General features: G+C 39.2%; 1 protein-coding gene across 2 annotated transcripts; it reads right to left on the bottom strand.

Moving 5' to 3' along the window:
• Positions 1-2777: 2777 nt before the first annotated feature.
• LOC106945684 (sodium channel subunit beta-4-like) lies at positions 2778-21068 on the bottom strand. 2 transcript variants are annotated; one of them, XM_015029536.1, is made up of 5 exons: positions 20244-21068; positions 10448-10611; positions 8916-9135; positions 8705-8834; positions 2778-7615 (listed from the first exon to the last, which is right to left on the bottom strand). In XM_015029536.1, exons 1-5 carry the CDS (start codon positions 20335-20337, stop codon positions 7522-7524), a joined length of 702 nt encoding a protein of 233 aa, XP_014885022.1. In that variant the 5' UTR covers positions 20338-21068; the 3' UTR covers positions 2778-7521. The 2 variants fall into 2 exon arrangements, with proteins under 2 accessions (XP_014885022.1, XP_014885021.1); XM_015029535.1 differs by lacking the exon at positions 20244-21068 and adding an exon at positions 16807-17628.
• Between the last annotated feature and the right edge of the window lie 3710 nt (positions 21069-24778).

The raw sequence follows: 24778 nt of genomic DNA, 5'->3' as shown, positions 1-24778 counted from the left end.
AAAAAAAAAAAAAAAAAAAAAAAAAAAAACGGAGTAAGTCCACAATTCTAATAGACAAAATAGACAGACAGCTTTGCTCAACTATTGCTGTTGAAAAAAAAAAAAAAAGAAAAAGCTATTTTTTAAGAAATAACACTAACTTGCTGCTTTTCACTGTGAAAGAGTTGATCTTCATGAATTGAATAAAACAATCTTAGGGCACAGAATAAAAATAGCTGGTGTCACTGTACAATTGTACTCCTATATTTGTGCTGTTGCAACACTAGAATCTTAATGTGGTTGCATGCCGACTTTCTTAAAGCTGTTTGCAAGAAGAAAACCAACATATTTGGAATATATGATTTAACCCTTGTGTTTAGGAATGGGGTCCAACCGACCCCACACACGTAAAACTTGTATCATTTGCCTCAGTCCTCGCACGCACCAGGGTTAAACCCTCTTCAATTTGATTTCTTTTTCCAGTAACCTCATGAAAAAAGTAGAGACTGAAAAGAAAATCACACAAAATAAAGCCACGCTATACTCCAGAATGTTTTTTTATTGTATTTAGTTTTTATTATAATTTTCAGCTTGTATTACTTTAAAGTCAAAACGCAGAGGTGCATAGTCATGAAGGGAGCATGAGCAACATGGTCACAAAGACAAACAGCTGAACGTTCACAGGAAAGTTGACCCAGGAGTACAGAGTTGCAGATTTGCTTTGCTTACATGTGTTAGACTGACTATGAACAAATTTCAAGCTATACACCCAAGTTCTAACATTTTCTACAAGGTGTTTGGTCTCGTGTGAATATATGAAACTCTTGTCTTCGTTAAGTTAGATGGATATGTAAAAGATGTTAAAGAAGTCCAAAATTTAGAGCTGCTGTCTGAAAAGGGGAATTGGTCAGTTTAAGTATGTGCTCGTTTTGTTATACATTGAGCTAGCTTGCCTTGGTCTGTGTGTTTCTCCTTTTGTTATTATTAATATTATTTATTTATTTTTTTTTTTTACAAAAGTTAATATATTTCTTTTCCATTTATAATACTCTTAAAGCAGGAGCAAATTGTTATTATGTTTTAAACCACAATTAGCTCAATGACTTCATCATTTAATCTTTATGGAATAGTGTTGCAACGTACAACTAATGTACTATTTATTTACCTCCCAGGTGTCTTAATGTTTTCGGTCTTTTATATGTCCAGAAACAGACTAAAATGCCAATTACAGCTTATCAAAACAAAGTTGACGTTACTAGATGTGCTCATCCTTAAATAGGTTTATGGAAGAGTCACAAATAAAAGTGACACTACTAAACCGTGTAAAATATATATATTTTTCTTCTTAACTTTCTCAAAGTTTTAAAACACAAATTAAAAATATTTGGCAGTTTTCCTTTTTTAACTCACAAACCATTGCAGCTCTGGACTGGAATGTGGGAGGCAGAGGGAATTAGACGTTTGGCGTGGCAGTGGGACTTTCACCTGCTCATACTGCAGCAGTTTGTTCTGAGCAATACTTGTAACACAATACGGAAGCTGACAATGTTACTGTGGGTTTTTGACTATGTAGTTTCAGAGTTGTGTTGTAGGAATAGTGGTGTAACAACAGCAGACGTGAGACTCTTGGACTGGCAGTACGAGTTTCAGCTGCTCTGGCAGTAAGAGCAATACTAACCCTAAGGAACTATAGTGGTCACTCAGAAGTCATAACACTGGGTCATTACAGTGACCTCAGGGTGTCTACAAATTTTCATTTCTCACTCTTAGCTGTCAAATGGCAGCAGTTTGCCAGTTGTCCATTTGCAGAAACTGATGTCTGTATTTTTCAATGGATTTTCTGTAAACTTAGACATTTTTTTAAACTTATTAAACATGAGTATCCCTTTAATTTATTACAAAAAAATTTAACTGCTCCAACTCGTATTATTACACAAAGCAATAGCAATAAATGCAACACTGTGGATATCTGTGTACTGTAGTGGAAGTAGTCAGTGATCTTACCACATAGATAATTAAACATATATTTCAGCTTGCACTATAAATGATCGCTTTTTTACATGCTGCAATCCTAATTTTGCAAATTGAGATACACTCGATGCATCTGGCATGTTACATTGGCTTGCCGTTCAGGGGAGTTATGTTATGCATTTTTCTGCCACTAGGTGGCAATCTTTTGATCTTTTTTTTCCCCTCTCTGCTCTGTTACACCGCTGCAGAGGTGGAATTTTGAACAAATTCTATCTGAACTGCAGCAGCCAATATGAGGAGGTCGCTGACATACAGAGCTATGCTGTCGTCAGCGCGGATATTTCTCAGAGGAGAAGAGAAAACACCTCAAGGTACCAACATGAATACAAAAACAGGACGAGAAAAAACAAAACAACTTTGCTTTTAGCATGGAGGTTGTTACAAAGTCCATAGACATAAAGGCAGCTCTTTGACAATCAACTAATTTTAAAGCAAGGCGCGTAATTTTGTCTGGCTAAATCCGAGCACCACTCTTAAATATTATCGTGTACATGAAGCAAACAAGCCCAGGCTAACAGGCAGATTTTGGTCATGTTTTCTGGAGTCAATAGTCTTCGTTCGAGAAAACACACAATGCAGGTTGAAGATTACAGGGTTTCTGCATGTCACAAAAGTTTCAAATTTAGTACTCTGAATTTTGATCCTTAAAAAGTAAAAGAAAAAAAAAAAATCCAGATTATTGTTTACAAGTCTGAAATTAAGTTATTTTCTAAATTTGTACTCACATTACTGCTTTCACATGCTCTTTGTTTTTCCCCTTCTTTTTTTGCAAGAACAAAATTTTGCACAAGCAAGAATCCTTAACTTGCAGAAACCCTAAATAAAATCAAAAAAATAGAACAGTATTTTTTTTTTTTTTTTGTGAAAACAAGTACTGTATCCATAATGCTAATGAGAGGGTAAGACATATCGGGTAAACTAACACTAACAAACACATCGACTCCCCAGTATTGCTTTCGCCTGCAGGAAGACAGTGAATGTAGATATGCACCTTTTTTTTTGTTGAGGGATCTGTAAAGGAAGGGTTTTACAATTGTGCCTGGATCTTAGTATGTGTGTCAGTAGAGCATCCCTACATCCATAACATTCACATTTTAGAGCATATTAAGGACACTGTTACATACAACACCGCACAATTTCTGCACAGTATTTGGTTACATCCAACTAATCACTGCTCTAGGAATATAAATCATTCTCCTTTCCATTTACACCAAGCAAAATAATTCCAACCTATAGACAGTTTGCACTTAAAACTGCCAAGTGGAGGATAACCTAATCCATTTTTGTTTAACCCTGTCGCGTCTCATGAGTTTGAAAGCATTTGTGTCGCATGCAGTTGCTGAATGAAATCTGATTGCCTGAACTAATTTAGGAAAGTAAGAGACACATTTATCCAGATGGCATTCAAGTGAACACATCTGTCTCCTCAAGACATTCACAACAAAACGTCCTCTTAATATACAGCATTGCACATTGCCAAATAGGATCTTGTCAATGGCGTACTACAAGACTGAGTTGGATATTAATAATGCTAACTGCATCAGCAACATGGGCTTCTGATAAGTGAAACAGATAATTGCGATCCGTTTATAATATCAAGAGCAGGAGATCGGCTGCTTTGTGTGGCGTCAAAGTATGTAAGCATATGCAGTTGGATTTTCGTCAGTTCTTTTGAAGTTATTTACTTGGCAGCTGTACATGAAGCACAGTTCAATTAGATCTTAATTCATGCCAATTCCACATTAAAGAAACAATAAGGAGATTTTTATAACTTTTTATGGCTTTGAGGCTAATTGCAGATGTTAAATCTGCACAGTGAATTTAATGCTAAGTGTAAATGGAATGCAGTTTCCTTTATCTAGCACAAATCAATCAAGCTATTTGATGCTAATGCCAGAACATTAGATCAAAATGCATTTGTGTGGTATCGATATACACATTGGTACAATGAGATATGCCGAGGACAGACAGAGCTGCCTGGCTGTCCAGACACATCTATAAAGTGCCTTGCAACAGGTTATTGCATCATCTGATGTCTGCCTTATTGCTTCCATTGAAAGCAAGAGCGGCACTCTCATAAAAGAGAGCAAGGAACTGGTACAAATGAAGAATTCAAAATGATCAAATTAAATAATACAATGTGTGGAAAAAAAAAAATCAGAAACACCATTTATAACTTTGTACAAAATTGCATTTTGCTTTAGTAAAGTGCGTGATTTTTTTTTTTTTTTCTTTGAAAGGCCGGTCTACTATCTCGTGGTATTAAAGTGGCTAGGAGCATGTAAGTCTCTGTGTGGATGGATTTCTGTATGCGTGTGACTTTCACTTACTGAGGTTTTGAATGTGTGTTCAGCGGGTCAAGTCTGCCTGCTGCACAGACGTGACCTCATGCTGTAAATCTAAAAAAAAAAATAATAAATAGATTCTCTGGTTTCCTAAGTGCTTTTAACACAATGTTTTGCTATGTTACCTTGAAATGGGGGAAATGGAGATTTCATTGACTGTACAGTTTCATAGGAATTTGTCAATGTTACTTTACGAAGACATGCTCCAACATGCATTTTTGCATTTCTGTGTTCTTTACTTTTCAAACTACTTAGCATCAAAAGTTGCTAAGATTGTACAATTTTACTGGATACTAATTACATAATAATTACAACCTAAAAGGAAACTTCTTGTGATGTTCAGTGACCAAACTTTAAAGTACCTGACCAATGAAACTTACTGACTACTCTGACATGTGGACTATGCTAGACGCTGTATATTAAGCATGGGCTGTTTATGAATATCAAACTATATCCAGTTTTTTAAGAAGTGACAGTTTCATAATCGCTAAAATTATCCATCACACTGTTCTTATGGTTTGGGGTCCTTAAAATGGCTTTATGGTGCATAAAGCATCACAGCGCTGCCATTCTCCCTTCTGTTGCTGTGCACTGACAGTCAGCTGGCTAAAATAAAGTTTCTACATTTTTCTGTGGCCTACATGAAAGAAAAATATGGCTAACTGTATAACTTCTGTTTCCAGGAACAAAAGTAGTGACGCCTATCACTCACTTTGCAAGTCCCGGGCAGCGTACTCCGGGGTCGCTACCAAAGCAGAAAGCCAAACTAAGATATAACATAACTAGCTGAATAACTAATGTGGAACTGGTATAAAATATGAAAAATAGTTATTCGATACTTTTGCTTATTTGTGTCTATCAAAATCAAATTGTAAAGAAAATAAACCTTAATAACCAATATGCTGTATCATCTTTTAGAAGAGGATACACTGCGCTTGTTGATTTCTGTTATTAATAAAGGTGATTAGACCGTGTTTCAAATTTTTGTGTAAATACTGTAAACATTGAATTACTAAAATCTCACACCCAGTAAACTAGCTTAGACCAAAGAGAGGACAGCCATTCTACTAAAAGACTTTTGTCAAACATATGCCAAGTTTTGATGTAGCCTACAGTGGAGCCACCTCTGCTGTTTTAAATAATATACAGAAAGTGCATCATGTACTTTGGTTATTGCGTTCGTACTATATTTATACATTACATGTCACTCTACCAAAATTATTTATAAAAATAATACAATTTTCAAGCTGGATAATAAAAAACTAAAGCAAAACTTGCAAAACTGAAAAGTGTAATTGCTTTCTTCTCCAACTCACTCGCCTGTGCTTATGCTTATTTACATTTACTCCAATCAGTGAAACTGTACAAAAATAATTTAGTATTTAAGGTGACAGTTGCAGCCCAGATTTCCTCTATTCTGTTATTATTATGTTTTATTATGTACTCTCCAGGCATATAGTAACATTTTATAGCACAATCAAGTAAACGTGTTACCTTCAGTTGTTATAAAAATGTTGTATATATCAAACATGTCTTATAAGAAATTTGACTTTACAATCTGACACCTCAAAATTGGCTTCTGTCTCTTTAAGAAGCTTCTGCTGGGGCTCCCCTATCTGGTGCACACGAGGTACCACAAACTCTCATGGACACCAGATACTATCTTCCCTGTGTTAATGTGTTAACTCTAAATATAATGTTATGTTTTCTTAGTTAACCACCCACAGGCCTTGTGGTATGATTATAAATTCCTTTCAGAACATAAAAAAATTTATATAGCTTCTCTAGGAAACGGGAACAGTATCTATGTTTTAACTGTATGACTCGATAGTTTTTAGATTGTTTTTCAGTGACTTTCTTTTTTGCTGGAATTTCAATAATAATTTGTGCTGTGCAATGTATTTTAAAGATGTTTTGCTTAGGTTTTCTTTGAGGGTTAAAGCTGGAATCCAGACTAGTTTCATGTAGATCAACTAACCAAAATAACAACATCTTACACTCCTCCAATAGGCTGATGTTTTACAGAAATGGGGTGGAGGTGGGTCGCAATTTAAATAACCCTAAATTGGTGTAAAGTGTTTATTTCAGCAATTAAGCCGGCTTTGGAAATGCTAAATGAGACACAAACTATTGTTGGTGTGTAATGGTGCAGCATACGCTCATGTGAGAATGTACAAAATGCGCACATGCTAAAATTGCATTGAGTATTAGAAGCAGCAGGATTAAAGTCATTCGTCTCTATGGGGAGCATGGTACTCTCAGGATTGTCTTGGAGGGTTTGGGGAGTTTTAGGATGTTGATGAGTTTTATCCTCCCATCAGCAGAGGGAGCAAAAGCAGAACAGGCACCAGTGTTTATCCGAACCAAAACCTTCAAACCTGTGCTCAACTGGATCATTCTGTCCCACAAGAAAAGCTGTCCACAGTGATTAGCCAGATGTACTGTACTGTCAATCTTCCACTGGCATTAGTGAAGCAAATCAATGTGGATCTCGCCCGCCCCTGGTTGTAAACCTGAAAAACCGAGGAGAAATGTGCAGTTGCCTCATTACTCACTGGCACAGTAAGTTATGGTTTCAAACTCTCAGTCAGTAGCAAAATATCAAGTTGTTAATGCTAACAACACCTATGGCAGTAATGTACATGTATCGTTTCATTTATTATGTTTGCTGATGATTGAGAAATGTTTACTTTTATTTATGACTTGTAGATTAAACACCAGCAGTGTTTAATCTGTTGGTTAGTTTTGTCTGGATTCAAGTATGAATTTAAATTAAATGGTGTAAATTCAAACTGAACAGTTTAATCCATGTCTGTGGCTATAATGTGGTAATATAAATGACGATAATTGAATGGGCAGTTCTACAATTACAGACAGACGTAACTAAAACCTCTGAAGCTTTGGGTTCAGTAACATACAGATGAGAGTCGTAGAACAGGCAGCACACTGTGCGCCTGCTGGGCTTTCACAATAGATACAGAGTGATCCAGCCTCTTGCACAGTCTACACTTCCCAGATCTCAAGCATAATTTAAAATAGATATTCAGAAGTTGCATTATTTAGATTCTAGTAGGATAAAACAGTCCGTTGATAAGAGCTTTTTTTTTTTCTTTCAGCATGTATAATCCTCTAACATATTTACAAACATACAATCATTACATTACACTTAAGCCTTTGGTGTAGCTTTGTTGTCAGCTTTGGCTCCTGAAAGTCCATTTTCTGTATTGTCGTTCCCTGAGGAGCTCACCAGGCACTCTTTACTACAGAAGAGAGAAAGAAGCAAAGGTTAAAAGACTAGCATGAGATTAAGGCTCTATTCTTTGAAAACAACGACTAGGAAGGTAGAGATAGAATAAATTAACGATGGGCTAATGGGTTGCAGGTGTGAAGGGAGAGAGAGAAGAGGAAGTGACACAGGGGAGTGAGGGAAGGCACACTGGGGACTAGGAATTTAATCTAAGAATAAAGAATGACTAAACATAAGAAACATAAAAGTAAACAAAGAAAGGACTACACAAGAAAGACACCTAATAAAACCAGAATCACCTGGACAGGACCGAACCCAATTAAAACAGAAACACCGCTGATCTAATCAAAGCAACACAGAATTACAAAACCCAAACCAACTCAAACGACCCAAGATCCTGACATAAAGCTTGCTTAGCACTCCGAAACACTTGGAAATGGGGCAACATGGGTTCACCTACCAGCAGACATCGACAAAAAGACACTCCGCTGAAGCCACAATGGATAGTTAAAAACTATTGTAGGTGTTAGAGCGGCCCATTTGGGGCGATGCATGGTGTAGCGAAGGAGCAGCCAATCCATGTGTATGGAAACTATTAGGCAGCTGCCTGAGGGAGGAAGACCCAGAACATGATGGATGAACTATATTTCTCAGCTGGTCGGGTAACGCTTCGGGATTCCCAGGCTGATGCTTAGGATGAGAGGCAGCAGCCGTTCTCTGATTAGGCTGCTGCCGCCGTGATCTTGCCCCAGATCAGCAGAGGACAACCGATGGATGGTTGGAGTTATTTCACTGTGTTTGAGGTATTTCTAAAAAGAAATCTACATGTGCAAAGCCGGCAGAAACATACCTCAAAAGACTTGCAACTATAATTAAACAGTGGAACTACAAAGGATTGGCTCAGGTGCTGACTATATGCACAATACCTTTGAAAACTTTATATCTTTCTTCTTCCTTCTTCTACTTAGGTGCTACTTTGTGTTGGCCAGACATAAAACCACAAGAAAATAAACTGAAAACTCAAGTATGACGTAGTAATCTGATAACATGCAAAAAAGTGTAGTTTTGCAAAGTACTGTACTCTAGTTGGTATCATACTCACGTCTTCTCATTACCCTTGTGTAGAACATGAAGGACCACTGCCTTTATCACCATGATGAGGATAACTAAACCAATGACTCCACCCAGAACTGAGACAATTATGACTGTCAATGTGTTGTCGACCTCCTTCACTGTAAAGAGCAAGAGAAAGAATGGCATTAACTTTATTTACGTGCTCCAGGTGTACGCACGGCACTACATGAGTCACCTACTTTGGTCGACCACGATAAGCGTGAAGATAGCACTGTGGTTGCGGTTCTTCTCCTTTGGGTTTCTGGCAAAACAGGTGTATTCCCCTTCATCCTCAAAAGTTATGTTCCACAACAAGATGGAGATGTTGTTTGTCTTTGAGGAGCCAACAAACTCAACACGTTCGTGGAAAACATGGACCTTTGGCTCCACTTTCTCCGTGGGAATCTCTGCTTCACACAGCTGTACACACAAACATCTACTTAGACAGAAAGCATAGGTTATCCACTTTATTTCCAAGTACTCTAAAAAAATAATGTTTTCTTGGCATTGTTTCTTGCATATTACAACTTAAAACTGAAACATTAATTCTGGTTAATAAAAGAAGTACTTAGAAGTATAAAAAGGTATTTTTAAATGCCTGTTTTTGTGATGTAACATAAAGGGCATGGTAAACCGTTTCAAAATATTCCCCTTGCATAAAATGACAATTATCGTGTGCAAATCAATGACAAACAAATACATTTGTTGGAAGAGAAAAGATAAAAACTACTTGTTAGATCTCAGTGTTGCTTTTGACACAGTCGATCACAATGTTCTTTTAGAAAGACTTGAACATGTTGCAGGCTGGGGCTTGACTCTCACACCGCAAAACGGACAAAAGTGGAACCATAACTTTAAAAAACAATAATTTTATTTTCTGTATAAAAACACTATGTTTTCTCAAATATCAAAACTACTATGTGTGTGTGTCCCTGTGATGACAAAATAAGTAATCATGTCTTTGTCTGTTGTTGAGGGGGTTACTGTTTTTTTTTTGTAATTTATTTTCCGTTTGCATTGTGCCACGTTCAGCAAATTAACATTTTTGTACAATGACATCCTTCTGATTTGTTGTAATCTGTCTGCAAATTCTGTCTTCAGCAAATGACACAACATGTAAAAATACAAGTACAACATAGGCTGAACTTTACACTTCTGCTTTAAGGAGGTTTGGACTTGAGCAATGAGATTGAGCAAATAGATTGCTCTTCAGATGATTTGTACAGAATAAACGTCCCATTACATGCAAAAAAAAAGGGGGGTTTGAAATGATTTACTACTTATTGCCTGTCATTTTAGAAAGGTGCCTTCAAGACAGACACTGCAATAAACAGAGCTCAAAGTTAAAAAAAAAAGGACAATAACTCATGTGGCACAAATCAATTCCCCAAGTAAAATAATTTTATTTTGACATGTCGGGTTGTGGTGATTATTACATAACTGAGGTCTAGAACATGAGGTTAAAATTGAAAGGATTATTGATGGTAGTAAATATATCCGTATTTTTGAAGGCAAAGAAAAAAACAAAACAAAACAGAGTACTATGTTTTAAAGGCCTGGTCTAGTCAAAGCCAAGTTCAGTTCTAAATTTAGTTGTAAGGCAGAAACAACATAGAGAAGTGGTAAAAGGCAGTAAAAATCCAATCAACTTTCACGTAGTTGCAGTTCTGTCTCAGTTTAAAAGCAGTTTTTACTTTGAGTGGTTGTACGTACACATAATCTTTTGTCATACCTTTAAAAAAGTCCCATTGTCATTGTATTTCCAGTTGAAGTAGAGGTTTTTGATGCCAATGCAAGATGAGTAAGTGCAGGGCAACAGAACTGTGGAGCCATTCATTGCTTCTATTGAGGAAACTTTACCCGTGGAAACCTCCAATCCACCAACTCTCCAAGCACCTGAACGACAAACAGAAACACAACATTCAGAGAAAAATACCTAAAGATAGAGTTTGATTAATATTAAACTTAACCTAAAAAAAAGGAAGTATGACTCGCTATTGGAGCATAAAAACACCACATTGTGTACTACATTTTAAAATGTTTTAGACAGATTCACATTTTTTCACAACTTACACTGCTTCATCTAAAACTAATACTAAACAGGATCTGGCAACCAACCCACCAGAAACTTTTTATTCCTAGAAGTCCTCAAAGTACGGTAATATTACATGATTAGTTTTAAATAATAATAATAATAATAATAATAATAATAATAATAAAACATGTCATAATATTTCACACTTCTGAAAAACGTACATCCCAAAAGTGCTTTGCACAGTGACAAACTAAACAAGAATTAAATTAACAGTCATAAAATAAAGACAAAAAGACATGAGATAATAATGCGATTAAATTCAAAGAGAAAATCAAAATACACCCTTAGAAGTGAAAACCACACACAAGAAGATATGTTTGCAGCTTACTGTGAAGATGTGCTGTTTGTTTAACACCCTTAATGTGAGCTTGTTCAACGGCTGCAATGAAATCACAAAATCCAAACATCCTCTCCCATAACGGTGGAAACTTCAAAGAGCTTGCCTACGGAGAGCAGAGAACGTGGAATCCACTTATGCTGCTGTCGACGTGGATTGCTGCAGGGAATACTGACCACCTTTTTTCACACTGCTACTTTCACCTGCTATCCTCCATTATGCATTGTCTGCAGTGGTTGACCCTTAAACCTGATGTTCTCTCTCTCTGGTTTTGGTTTCTTCTTTTCAGAGAACTTACACCTGGCCTGCTGTAAGTTCTGCTGTGACACCTTCCTGGAAGGAGCAGCGGCCGGGCTATTGCTGGAAATAACCTCATGTGCAGAAAAAGCCTTGTTGAAATGCTTTGCTAGGTGTTGGCTGGCATTTTAAGAGAGGTTTCTACACTCAAGACAGCCACTGCAGTAAATGGAGGCCAAAAAAAAAAAAAAAAAAGAAAAAAATCTCATGGGGTAAAAACCTTTTCCCCTGTGAACAAATTTTAATATGACATGTATGGGTTGTAGCATCTTCCCTAAGTCTACAAAATCCCTCAACACAGTAGGTACACCATTTCCTTATTCATCTGTGCAAATTTATCAGTCTCGCCTTACCAGTTCCAGAAGCCCAACACCCTCAAAACTGTTACACTACTATATCTACTTCTTGCAAATTTCTTCTGTAATTTGTGTCCCTTCCATGATTCTGTATCTATGCATTTTTTTTCAGCACTAGAAGCCTTTATTGACAGTCGAGAGAGAAGAGAGGAAGACACACAGCAAAGGTCTCTGGGACATTTACGCAGGACGGCTGCCTTGAGGACTGTAGCTTCTGTATACTGGGCACAGCCGCTGGCAGGGAGCCACAGGATTTATTACTTGTACGTAATGTGGATTGTATTCATTAGATAAGTATCGATTGGATAGATGGCAACACAACTTGTTTATAAGAAACACCTGTAGAAAGTGCACAAAACTTGAATCTGTAGAGTTCCTGCTGGGATAGCTGTGAATAGAAGGAATTAAAAACAAGTTCTTGTTAGGGCAGCCCTGACTCTGACAAAGGGAATCAAACATATTTTCTAGTACAAGTGGTGAATGTCTAGAATGAAAATCTCCATGGGGTAAGAATGATCTGAGGATAGTGGGACCCTGGTGAATTCCAGTGATGAATCTAGTTGGGAAGGTGGGGGAAAAAACTGAGTCCAAGATTAACACTGATTAATTCCTCATGTTTTTGTTTAATTTAAATTAAATTGTCTTACTTGTTTTTGTATTACTTGGCTACTTTGTGTTGTTTAGTGAGATTTTATTTTGTTCACCTGAATATTAGATTGTACCCCGCCTCTCCCCTGTTAACAGCTGGAGATAGGCACCGGCACCTCTCCCAACCCCACTAGGGACAAGGGTGTAAGAAAATAGATGGATGAATGTTCAACAATAACATTTACCTGGGTTTTTTTAAATGTACAACCCCTTTGTTAAGCAGTGAATGAACTGATCACTTCATTCAAAAATTCCTTGACACAGAAATTTTGAATGACCTCAATACAGCATGACTTCTCAGCACAAGTGCAGTGGTCAAGGTGTGTCTGTAATGCTAACTTGCAGAAGGAGTCACATAAAAATGTGTAATCAGAATCCCCCAAATAGGAATTAACTACAAACAAATTTATGCTGATGTCCTATGGTACAGTGGTGTTTAGCTTTTCTTTTTCTATTTATTTTTTTTTCCTCCAATTTCCAAAAGCGCTGGGAGAACTCAGTTGGCATTCAAGTCTTGCTAGATATGTTATGTTGGTTTTGTATGACAGACTGTTTCTCTGATGTCTCTCCTACTCTCATGGATCTATTTATAAATGCTGTCCTCGACACTGAACTGTCCAGGATCACATTGCACTTGGACATGTTTAGAGAACATGTCGTCTGGATGTCTTTTCGTCCTGTGCATAAACTTGCATAGCATGTTTTAAATGATCATATTGGTATTGATCTTTGGGATTCCTCTTCTATACATGAATGGAATCTGTGTAACTTATGAATGTTACTACTAAAAACTATTTTGTCAATATATAATTACTTTACCTTCAATATAGTGTGTGTTGCCTATTGTTTGTTTGAAACCACACTGAGAGTTTTATGATTACAAAATACCCGTTTACATTGTGCAAAATATGACTTTGTGGCATGTAGCCTAAGAAACAATACCTGTGAATATTGCAAAATAAGGATTTTAAAATTAATATTTACGAACAAAAAGGTGGAAATTATACTGAGAAGGTAAAGCCAGTAATTTCAGATTATTAAAAAAACCTTTAGCTAGCACTTGATCTCACTTTTAAAACATGCGCTGAAAGCAATTCTCTATTCGGAGTAATTATTTGGGACTTGGGAGCAGATTTGAAGTCAAAATGCTTCATAAAAACAATGTTTATTTTTTTTAGGCAAAACCTATCAGAAACCAAGCAAAAGTCTCATTTTTAAGTCTTACATAAGTTCTTCCTTATCATCAAGTGGAAGCATTATCTTTTACATATGTGAAAAGCGTGCCACCTCTTCAGAAATAGATTTCATGCCCCTGTTGCTTGAGAGCTCTCCACTATCATTTATCTCCTTGTTCCCTTTCTCTTTGCCGCACTCTCCTGAGTCTGTGCTGATATCACCTTTAGACTTGCATCATTAGTACAGTACGTCTGATCGTACTTGCATGTGTGTGAACAGGCAGTACATATATTCACAGTTGTGCACATTTGTAATACCCTGGTATGTTTGATATTTTTAGCCCCGCTATCAAGTATCTACTTGTCCCAGTTGGGAAACATCAATATGTGAATCACTGGTGGGAGGAAATGCAGCTGACTGTGTGTATGTGCATGTGTCCTTCACTTAATATCAAGGTGAGGGTTTTTTTTTTTTTTTTTTTTCCTCAAGTAGGCCAAAGACTTAAGGGTTAATGTATTTCTGAGTGAACCCATAGAGAACTGGCTGAGGACACTATTACCTCTATGAGAGGGAGAGAAAAGGCAGAAGTGGTAGGAATGTTGGAAAGACAAGAAAAAATTTAAACAAACAGAGAATAAAAGGCCATGGAGGTGGTAGAGTGTGAGGGAAGACTGAATTGTTATGGGTGGTGGAAGTTCACCAAAGTGAATGACTGACAGGGCGAAATCATTACACCAGCAGCTAAGTAACTCGCTTAATTGGAGCTACTGGTGTTGGGCAGGGTAAGTTCACATTTACTCATCGCATCAACACACTACGAGAGGGTAATGTTATATCTGCACAAACGATCACCGCCATGTGCAGTAGATCACATTTACTGTGCATGTCGAGCTGCTCATAGATGGAGTAGCTGCTCATTCCGGTAATGTAACCTATTTTCCTCCAAAAACATTTGGAATATTTTATTTACAATCTATTTTTGTAAAAAAGTAAAAAAAAACTTAGGTTTATAGAGACAAATACTTGAACTTCATCAACTGAATAGTTTTTTTCTTAAATGTGCAAAGTGTTGATAAAATCTTGTCACAGTTTGACAAAATATTACTGAACAACAACAACACAGTCTAATTAAGACAATCTAAGACTCACTGACATTTCCTATCCCATTTCAGAAAATGAGATTTGCTTAGTTAGGAAAAATGGTAACACTTTATTTGAAGGGAGTTGAATAAGACTGTCATGACACTTTCATAAACATGACATAACACCTGTCATGAACCAAGAAATCATTACTGACATAAATTTGTTATAAAAGTATTACTGATTGCACTTTAAAAATTAGGTAACTTTATGTTATTAAAGGTAAAGTTTGAACAGTAATGATTTCTTGGTTAATGTCAAGTTGTCATAACAAAGACGTTTTGAATAATGTCAACTTTGTATTAAAAGTGTCATAATTTACCAAATGACGCTTTATGACAACAGTCATAAATATTCATGAAGGCTTATTCATGTTCATGACAGGTGTTATGTCATGTTTATGACAGTGTCATGTCAGTCTTATTCAACCCCCTTCATATAAAGTGTTACCGGAAAAACTAAAAAATATTTGATTATTGCAGTAACTCCTCTGTTATTTGCATTACACAGTAAAAAGTAATAAATAAATAGGTAAAGCAATAAAAAATATAGGACAAGTGTGAACATGTCTGAGAAAAAGGGTCCAAGCGATAGGGAAAGGAAGTTTGATTGACTGAAAGGAGCTCAAGGTAGAACCACAGCTCCTTCCCATTGAAAATAATCAGTTGAAGTGTTTAAGGCTTGTGATCAGGACGCCTTCCTTGTGAGGTTATCCCAGGAAGAGGATGCTGTGGGACAGACACCAGACAAGATATGTATTCCTTCTCACCTGGGAACGTCTTGGGATAACAAAGTAAGTCAGACTGTGTTGCTGGGGACCTGACCTGATCTCAGATAAGTGGAAAATATGAGTGGATGGTTGGATGGTGAAAGTATCTTTTAACCAAACTATGCACACACTTCCATATATTTCACACACATTTCTGAGTACAATTCAGAAAATGACATCGAATTGGAGGTTGACAGATTAGGTATAAAACGTCCTTCTGCTGGGTCTGACACCTGGTTGCTACAGAACATTCCACAGTAGTCAGTCCCGTTTCACACCCAACTTTCTCAGATGTGACCAAAGCCAGAAAGGTACAAGTCCAAATAGCAACACTGAAACTTCGTTTAAAAAAAAGAGAGAGAGAGAGAGAGAACCCTTACGTGAATAAATTATGTTCATACTGCAATAAACAGAACATGCTGTGGGACAGCAGAGCATAGGGATGTAATGTTAATGAAACATTTTCAAAAACTGAGAAGGCTTGATGTCTCTGTGAAGTGAGAGGGATTTTTTTGTTAAACCCAAGAACAGCAAAATTAAGAAAACTTCATAAACAAATGAACAGCTACTCTGAGATGGTTTAACTTCTTATTTTCACAGCTGTGCCAGTCCAGCTTTAAGGGCTGTTTCCACCTCATGAGGTCATCATCAGACATTTCATGATCTAGAAGTCCTGCCTCAAATCTCAAATTTAGGGATGAGGGGCCGCTGGTGGACATGTAAAACAAAATCAGGGTGGGGATGAGCAGAAACTCAGATCATCACTGCACCACTACGTCACTACCAGTGATATGATTGCACTTAGTCATCCACTCGGTGCGTATTGAAAGTTAGCTTCCCTTTTCTTATGTTCACCAGGTAGCACTTGTGACATGCAAAGACAAACATTTAGCCAGTCGATAATACAGTTCAGCAACTAAATTCCAAAATGTATAAGTTCAGATAAGACTCAAAGTTTTTATGTTCCTTCATCTCGCTGTCCTGATCATCTCTGACAGCATCATAGAACAGAATAATGAAGAATTATACATTGCAACAAAAGTGAACCTCCCACCCACTTTCATCAAGGCCAAAGCAAACTGAATAAATGTGATGGGGGTTAAGGACAGACTGCCAAGTTTGATTTAATCAATTAAGGGAAGTCATACTGGTTGAGTAACTTGGTCTGAACCCACTAATACAGAGAACGAGAAACAATGTTCTAGTAAAAAGGTGTAGAAAAGAAGAACACCATGTCACTTAAATGTTTAGAGGGGAGTAGGGTCCAACTCACCAAGCAGTAGCACAAGTATAAGACCAGCGTGGAGCAGATCCCCTGATCGCAGCCGACCAGAGACACTCAAACCGGTGCTGTCCACTGACGCCATGACACCGACACCACCTGCCTGCCTGCCTGTCTGTGGTCCCGTCTGTTCCTCTGTAAGCCCACAGTGTATGTCCTTGACAAGCTGCCTTCTTGTCAACCAGTAACAGGTTTTGTTTTGGACTTATGTGCCTCTAGAACAAGGTGGGACACTGAGCTGTGCAGCTAAGAGAAGGAGTCTGGACTCCTGTTTGCAGTCCCTCCTTCTTCCCTCCTCCCCTGCACCCTGTCCCAGGAATAAGCAGAGATGGGAAGCACTGAAGAGAAGAGCTCTCCTCTGTCCAGTTGTTCTCCAGCAGCCCGGTAAAAGAAAAAGACAGGCGGGACAATGCAGCAGTAGAACGAGGAGACTCTGTCTGTTCCCCTCCCTCCTTCTCTGTCCTCTGCCGCTGTTCGGGAAGGCTGAAAATCCAAGAAATCACACTGTGAGGGAACAGGCAGAGATGAGACGTGAGGCAGAGCAGCGGCAGCGGCGCCTTAACAGTGCAGTATCAAGCAGCCCCCTCTGCTCCAGCAGCAACAGCTAGAGAAGCAGCCTGGCCAGCAAACCTCACTGGGGGAAACATAAGCTGCAGGACGGGTGGAGGAGAGCACGCATGAGGCACAGAGGGATGCTGGAGCAGAGCCAGCAGCGAGGGTAGGAAAGCAGAAAGTGCACTGAAAGCCGGCAGAGAGAGAAATGAGCAAGAGAGAGAGAGAGAGAGAGGGAAAGAGAGAGATAGCTACTGCAGAGATGGAGGTGAGGAGAAAACAAGAGAGAGAGAGAGGGAGAGAGAGAGAAGGAGGGGGACACAGTAATCGGTGTGAGTGACGGGGTGACGTCTGCTGCCACATGGAGGCACACATGTACGCATCCTGCAGAGTAAGGCTGAATCAGGTCTCACCGTGGGACGTGACCTGGGTGCTTTTCCCTTACAACACGCCAGTATTTTAGCTGGACCCTGAACTCATGGCTACACCTGCATGCTTCTCCCATTTCACACTTCTACTGTACTCCTGTGTTGGCAGGGCAATTCATTGGCAAGCTCTGACTTTGTCCCCTGGCATTTTCTCAAACAATAAATCAAGTTTTATCTCCAGTTTCTCTTTTCTCTCTTCAGCTGTATGATATACTTTCATAATTGGTAGACACCAGCACGACACTGACAATGTCAGCATGCAGTTTTCATTTGATCTTCATCTAATGTTTTACCTTTGTCACAAATTGGCCTAAGAAGTCCCTGTTCAAGATGACACCAGAAAGAATTTCATTTCATTTTACAAATATAAATCTACATAGTGTAATCAGTTTATCACTCTGTCACTATGGATCTACAATCACCATTATCACCGAAAGCTATTCTTAAAATGTATCTGAATAACATGGCAAAAGTGAAAGAGACTTTCTAATCACATCTTTGTTAAAGAGATTTTCTTTTTTTTTTCATCACTGACAATCGATGTGAAACATTTGCTGTGAAAAAGAAAATGTAAGCGTATGTGATCAGATTTACACTGCCTTACTTTCCCCTCAGATCTTCAGAATTGGCCACAAGAAAGATCTAATGTCCTTAACCTTCCAGAATCACTCATGTAAGTCGGCCGATGAAGCTAAACCTTGTCATTTACTATCTGTCCACGGCACGAGCAACTTAGTGAATTCAAAGCAAGTTTGAATCAAAAGTAAAAATTTAACTGGACGTTGGCAAGACGGTTTACTCACCAGATGAAGGAAAACCTGAAGCAAATACAGGAACGTACATGAACTGTCAAAGCAGACGCAAAGCCTTTTTTTCCTCATTGCTTAACACTGAATCAGGCTAAACTTTTCCTGCTTTAGGTAAGTTGGGAATACTGAACTTATTTCTGTTTTCTAGATGTTGGAATAATCAGAATTTTTTTTTTAAATATCCTTTTCTTCAAATTTGGAAAGTCTTACTATTTGGCAAGCTGTATGTTTGGGGTATCCTTTCACAAGATTCTCATAGTTGGCTTGGATTGCAATCTATTTCTTTTGACAGAATTGGGTAACTCATTTGACAGTGTGTTTATAGTCGGTGTATTTGGCCGACCGTTTCTGCCCTACCATTAACTTCCGGGCTGATGTCTTCAGATTCGGCTTCAGTATTTCAATATATTATTATTTCCTTGTAATACCATCTATTTCCTCCAGTACCAGCCCAATCAGTGAACAGAAGGAAACATCGTGAATGATGTCATTGATTTTCTCCTCTCTCTGCTCGTAGTTTTAGAAATGGCACCAGAGGAAGTGAATGAAGCTGTTCAGTCGATATTGGCCACACTTCCGAATATTGAATTTACATTCGCAGCTGCCTCGTTTGGCTCGGTATTTCTGTCTTCGCAGTGGAGGGCAGTTGTTTACGACGCAGGCACTTTCTGGTAGGATCGTAGCATCGAACTGGCACGTTACAAACATCACGGCCAAACATTAGAGTTTGGGTAAAATTTNCTTACGTGAATAAATTATGTTCATACTGCAATAAACAGAACATGCTGTGGGACAGCAGAGCATAGGGATGTAATGTTAATGAAACATTTTCAAAAACTGAGAAGGCTTGATGTCTCTGTGAAGTGAGAGGGATTTTTTTGTTAAACCCAAGAACAGCAAAATTAAGAAAACTTCATAAACAAATGAACAGCTACTCTGAGATGGTTTAACTTCTTATTTTCACAGCTGTGCCAGTCCAGCTTTAAGGGCTGTTTCCACCTCATGAGGTCATCATCAGACATTTCATGATCTAGAAGTCCTGCCTCAAATCTCAAATTTAGGGATGAGGGGCCGCTGGTGGACATGTAAAACAAAATCAGGGTGGGGATGAGCAGAAACTCAGATCATCACTGCACCACTACGTCACTACCAGTGATATGATTGCACTTAGTCATCCACTCGGTGCGTATTGAAAGTTAGCTTCCCTTTTCTTATGTTCACCAGGTAGCACTTGTGACATGCAAAGACAAACATTTAGCCAGTCGATAATACAGTTCAGCAACTAAATTCCAAAATGTATAAGTTCAGATAAGACTCAAAGTTTTTATGTTCCTTCATCTCGCTGTCCTGATCATCTCTGACAGCATCATAGAACAGAATAATGAAGAATTATACATTGCAACAAAAGTGAACCTCCCACCCACTTTCATCAAGGCCAAAGCAAACTGAATAAATGTGATGGGGGTTAAGGACAGACTGCCAAGTTTGATTTAATCAATTAAGGGAAGTCATACTGGTTGAGTAACTTGGTCTGAACCCACTAATACAGAGAACGAGAAACAATGTTCTAGTAAAAAGGTGTAGAAAAGAAGAACACCATGTCACTTAAATGTTTAGAGGGGAGTAGGGTCCAACTCACCAAGCAGTAGCACAAGTATAAGACCAGCGTGGAGCAGATCCCCTGATCGCAGCCGACCAGAGACACTCAAACCGGTGCTGTCCACTGACGCCATGACACCGACACCACCTGCCTGCCTGCCTGTCTGTGGTCCCGTCTGTTCCTCTGTAAGCCCACAGTGTATGTCCTTGACAAGCTGCCTTCTTGTCAACCAGTAACAGGTTTTGTTTTGGACTTATGTGCCTCTAGAACAAGGTGGGACACTGAGCTGTGCAGCTAAGAGAAGGAGTCTGGACTCCTGTTTGCAGTCCCTCCTTCTTCCCTCCTCCCCTGCACCCTGTCCCAGGAATAAGCAGAGATGGGAAGCACTGAAGAGAAGAGCTCTCCTCTGTCCAGTTGTTCTCCAGCAGCCCGGTAAAAGAAAAAGACAGGCGGGACAATGCAGCAGTAGAACGAGGAGACTCTGTCTGTTCCCCTCCCTCCTTCTCTGTCCTCTGCCGCTGTTCGGGAAGGCTGAAAATCCAAGAAATCACACTGTGAGGGAACAGGCAGAGATGAGACGTGAGGCAGAGCAGCGGCAGCGGCGCCTTAACAGTGCAGTATCAAGCAGCCCCCTCTGCTCCAGCAGCAACAGCTAGAGAAGCAGCCTGGCCAGCAAACCTCACTGGGGGAAACATAAGCTGCAGGACGGGTGGAGGAGAGCACGCATGAGGCACAGAGGGATGCTGGAGCAGAGCCAGCAGCGAGGGTAGGAAAGCAGAAAGTGCACTGAAAGCCGGCAGAGAGAGAAATGAGCAAGAGAGAGAGAGAGAGAGAGGGAAAGAGAGAGATAGCTACTGCAGAGATGGAGGTGAGGAGAAAACAAGAGAGAGAGAGAGGGAGAGAGAGAGAAGGAGGGGGACACAGTAATCGGTGTGAGTGACGGGGTGACGTCTGCTGCCACATGGAGGCACACATGTACGCATCCTGCAGAGTAAGGCTGAATCAGGTCTCACCGTGGGACGTGACCTGGGTGCTTTTCCCTTACAACACGCCAGTATTTTAGCTGGACCCTGAACTCATGGCTACACCTGCATGCTTCTCCCATTTCACACTTCTACTGTACTCCTGTGTTGGCAGGGCAATTCATTGGCAAGCTCTGACTTTGTCCCCTGGCATTTTCTCAAACAATAAATCAAGTTTTATCTCCAGTTTCTCTTTTCTCTCTTCAGCTGTATGATATACTTTCATAATTGGTAGACACCAGCACGACACTGACAATGTCAGCATGCAGTTTTCATTTGATCTTCATCTAATGTTTTACCTTTGTCACAAATTGGCCTAAGAAGTCCCTGTTCAAGATGACACCAGAAAGAATTTCATTTCATTTTACAAATATAAATCTACATAGTGTAATCAGTTTATCACTCTGTCACTATGGATCTACAATCACCATTATCACCGAAAGCTATTCTTAAAATGTATCTGAATAACATGGCAAAAGTGAAAGAGACTTTCTAATCACATCTTTGTTAAAGAGATTTTCTTTTTTTTTTCATCACTGACAATCGATGTGAAACATTTGCTGTGAAAAAGAAAATGTAAGCGTATGTGATCAGATTTACACTGCCTTACTTTCCCCTCAGATCTTCAGAATTGGCCACAAGAAAGATCTAATGTCCTTAACCTTCCAGAATCACTCATGTAAGTCGGCCGATGAAGCTAAACCTTGTCATTTACTATCTGTCCACGGCACGAGCAACTTAGTGAATTCAAAGCAAGTTTGAATCAAAAGTAAAAATTTAACTGGACGTTGGCAAGACGGTTTACTCACCAGATGAAGGAAAACCTGAAGCAAATACAGGAACGTACATGAACTGTCAAAGCAGACGCAAAGCCTTTTTTTCCTCATTGCTTAACACTGAATCAGGCTAAACTTTTCCTGCTTTAGGTAAGTTGGGAATACTGAACTTATTTCTGTTTTCTAGATGTTGGAATAATCAGAATTTTTTTTTTAAATATCCTTTTCTTCAAATTTGGAAAGTCTTACTATTTGGCAAGCTGTATGTTTGGGGTATCCTTTCACAAGATTCTCATAGTTGGCTTGGATTGCAATCTATTTCTTTTGACAGAATTGGGTAACTCATTTGACAGTGTGTTTATAGTCGGTGTATTTGGCCGACCGTTTCTGCCCTACCATTAACTTCCGGGCTGATGTCTTCAGATTCGGCTTCAGTATTTCAATATATTATTATTTCCTTGTAATACCATCTATTTCCTCCAGTACCAGCCCAATCAGTGAACAGAAGGAAACATCGTGAATGATGTCATTGATTTTCTCCTCTCTCTGCTCGTAGTTTTAGAAATGGCACCAGAGGAAGTGAATGAAGCTGTTCAGTCGATATTGGCCACACTTCCGAATATTGAATTTACATTCGCAGCTGCCTCGTTTGGCTCGGTATTTCTGTCTTCGCAGTGGAGGGCAGTTGTTTACGATGCAGGCACTTTCTGGTAGGATCGTAGCATCGAACTGGCACGTTACAAACATCACGGCCAAACATTAGAGTTTGGGTAAAATTTAAAATCTCAGCAGAGTCCACGCCTCCAGGAAGCAATCCTTTCTCAATAGCCAAGAGCCTAAACTCTTTGTACGAAGCAAAGCATAATACAAGGGTCAGGTTTTTACCAGGCTGACACTTCTGAACATTTCATTACAGGATTTACAGGATACCAATGATTAGATGCATAACTTCACCATAATGCAATATTTGATTGCATCTTACTAAGTTTACTTAGAATTAAGTGAGTAATTAAGTGTGAATGTTACCTTGTAGAAATTTTTCACTGCAAATCTGTGATTACACTGAAGGCTGTCAGTCCTTTTGATTGGTGCATGCTATCCATCGCTGTCTTCTTTCCTCATCAAAAGACACAACAACAACAAAACAAAACAAAAAAAATAACAGTTTGGTTTGGATCCTTGAGTCACTGTGCAAAAATCTCAAACTAGGTTTGAATAATTTGTATTTTAATGTAAAACAATCTAGTCCAGGTTTGACCAGTCTATGATTTTAGGTCCATAGCCTGACCTCAGTTCAAAGAAACTTCAACACCCATCAACAAAGTAAACCACATATGAGATATAGTCAAGAGCAAACAAATGCAGCAAGTCTAGATATATTTTCCAAATCAACAAGCCTCTGACTTTATAGAGCTGGTGACACTTGCAACCGTTATTTATTTATATTTAACAAGGATCAGATGGCTGTACCTAACATTTGCCCGTCAGGTACGTATTCGCCAATTCGGTGCTATGAAGCTTACCCGAAATTGCCTGCACTGTAAACAACCATCCCTCATTTTGAAGAAAGAAGTGCCAAGCTCAACCAGGCAGCCATTAATGTTAATTCAATATTTGGAGGCGTGGCCAACACGGACTGAATACCTGGCTTGACTTTCTTCAATGCTAAATCTACATGCAGACTACAATTGTAAAAGAGCACAGAACATTGATGTCACTGTTTGCAACTTCACCTTGTGTTTGCTGAGTGACCTGGTTGAAATTCTACCAGAAGAATCCAAATTAAAGGGAGAACGTCGAGACTGTGCTTAGAAGGAAGATTACAATCAACCGGTACGGTAGGTAGGAAGCTAGTGGCCAGGCTAATACTTTTTCAAGGCACTTTCTTCTTTCCTTTTTTTCAAGGAAGCATGACCTTCCGAGCTCACACACCCGTGAGTTGTCAGGTAATCCATCTCTTGGAGTTTAATGTCATTCCCAAGTTCAAGCGTATTTGGAGTGCAGTGATAGATGCTGACATGAATGCTTTACTCCCTTTTGTGGCTTACAGGCAATTTTGGAGACACAAGGTGAAGCTAACCATATTATATTATACTAACACTTGGCATAACAAAGATAAAGACAGTGAAAATGCTTGCACATAATAATGAGTGAGCATTTGCCTTTGCATATTCATGCTGACACGGACTCAGTCGCCTGTGAACACCTGTCTCTTGACAGGATGACCTTGGAGCCTATGTACAAAAAGGATGTGAAGTGATGGGAAAAAAATCATTAAAAGATCAAGAATGGAGGATATGAGTAAGAGGGGACAAATAAGAGTTCAGGGTAAAGACAGAATGGGTACAAGAAAAAAAAAGAGGTAAGGGTGGACAGGGCAGCATGAAGTGGGGGGGGAGGGGAGGCAACTAGAGCCAGGGGAGGAGAGATGACAGGAGGAAGAGGAGGGAGGTGAGTTTAGAGGCGGAGAGATGTAGAGAGTCGAGGAGCTGTTTCTGGGACGGCCAAAGCAGCGAAATGCTGCAGTGAAGCCGACCAGATGAGCTGGCCCGAATACAGCTACTTGCTCAGAGAGTTGCAGCACTTTCCTTTTTTTTCCCCCTCATACCTTCATTTCTCACCATCGCCACCTCCTAGGTTAACCTTCGCATCACCCCACACTTCGACCTTCGCTATCTCCTCCCCCCTTTCCTCTGTCTCTTTCTCTTAACGCCAGCCGGTGAGTGAGCAGATTTCAGAACGCATCTGAGAACAAGTAGGGTGGGCCTCGTTTCCC

This window comes from Poecilia latipinna, unplaced genomic scaffold (genome assembly GCF_001443285.1).
Source record: "Poecilia latipinna isolate Pla-1442-1.1 unplaced genomic scaffold, P_latipinna-1.0 Scaffold157, whole genome shotgun sequence".
NCBI lineage: Eukaryota > Metazoa > Chordata > Actinopteri > Cyprinodontiformes > Poeciliidae > Poecilia > Poecilia latipinna.
Note: the sequence above shows the minus strand (reverse complement) of the source record. Positions and strands in the feature narration are given on the sequence as shown.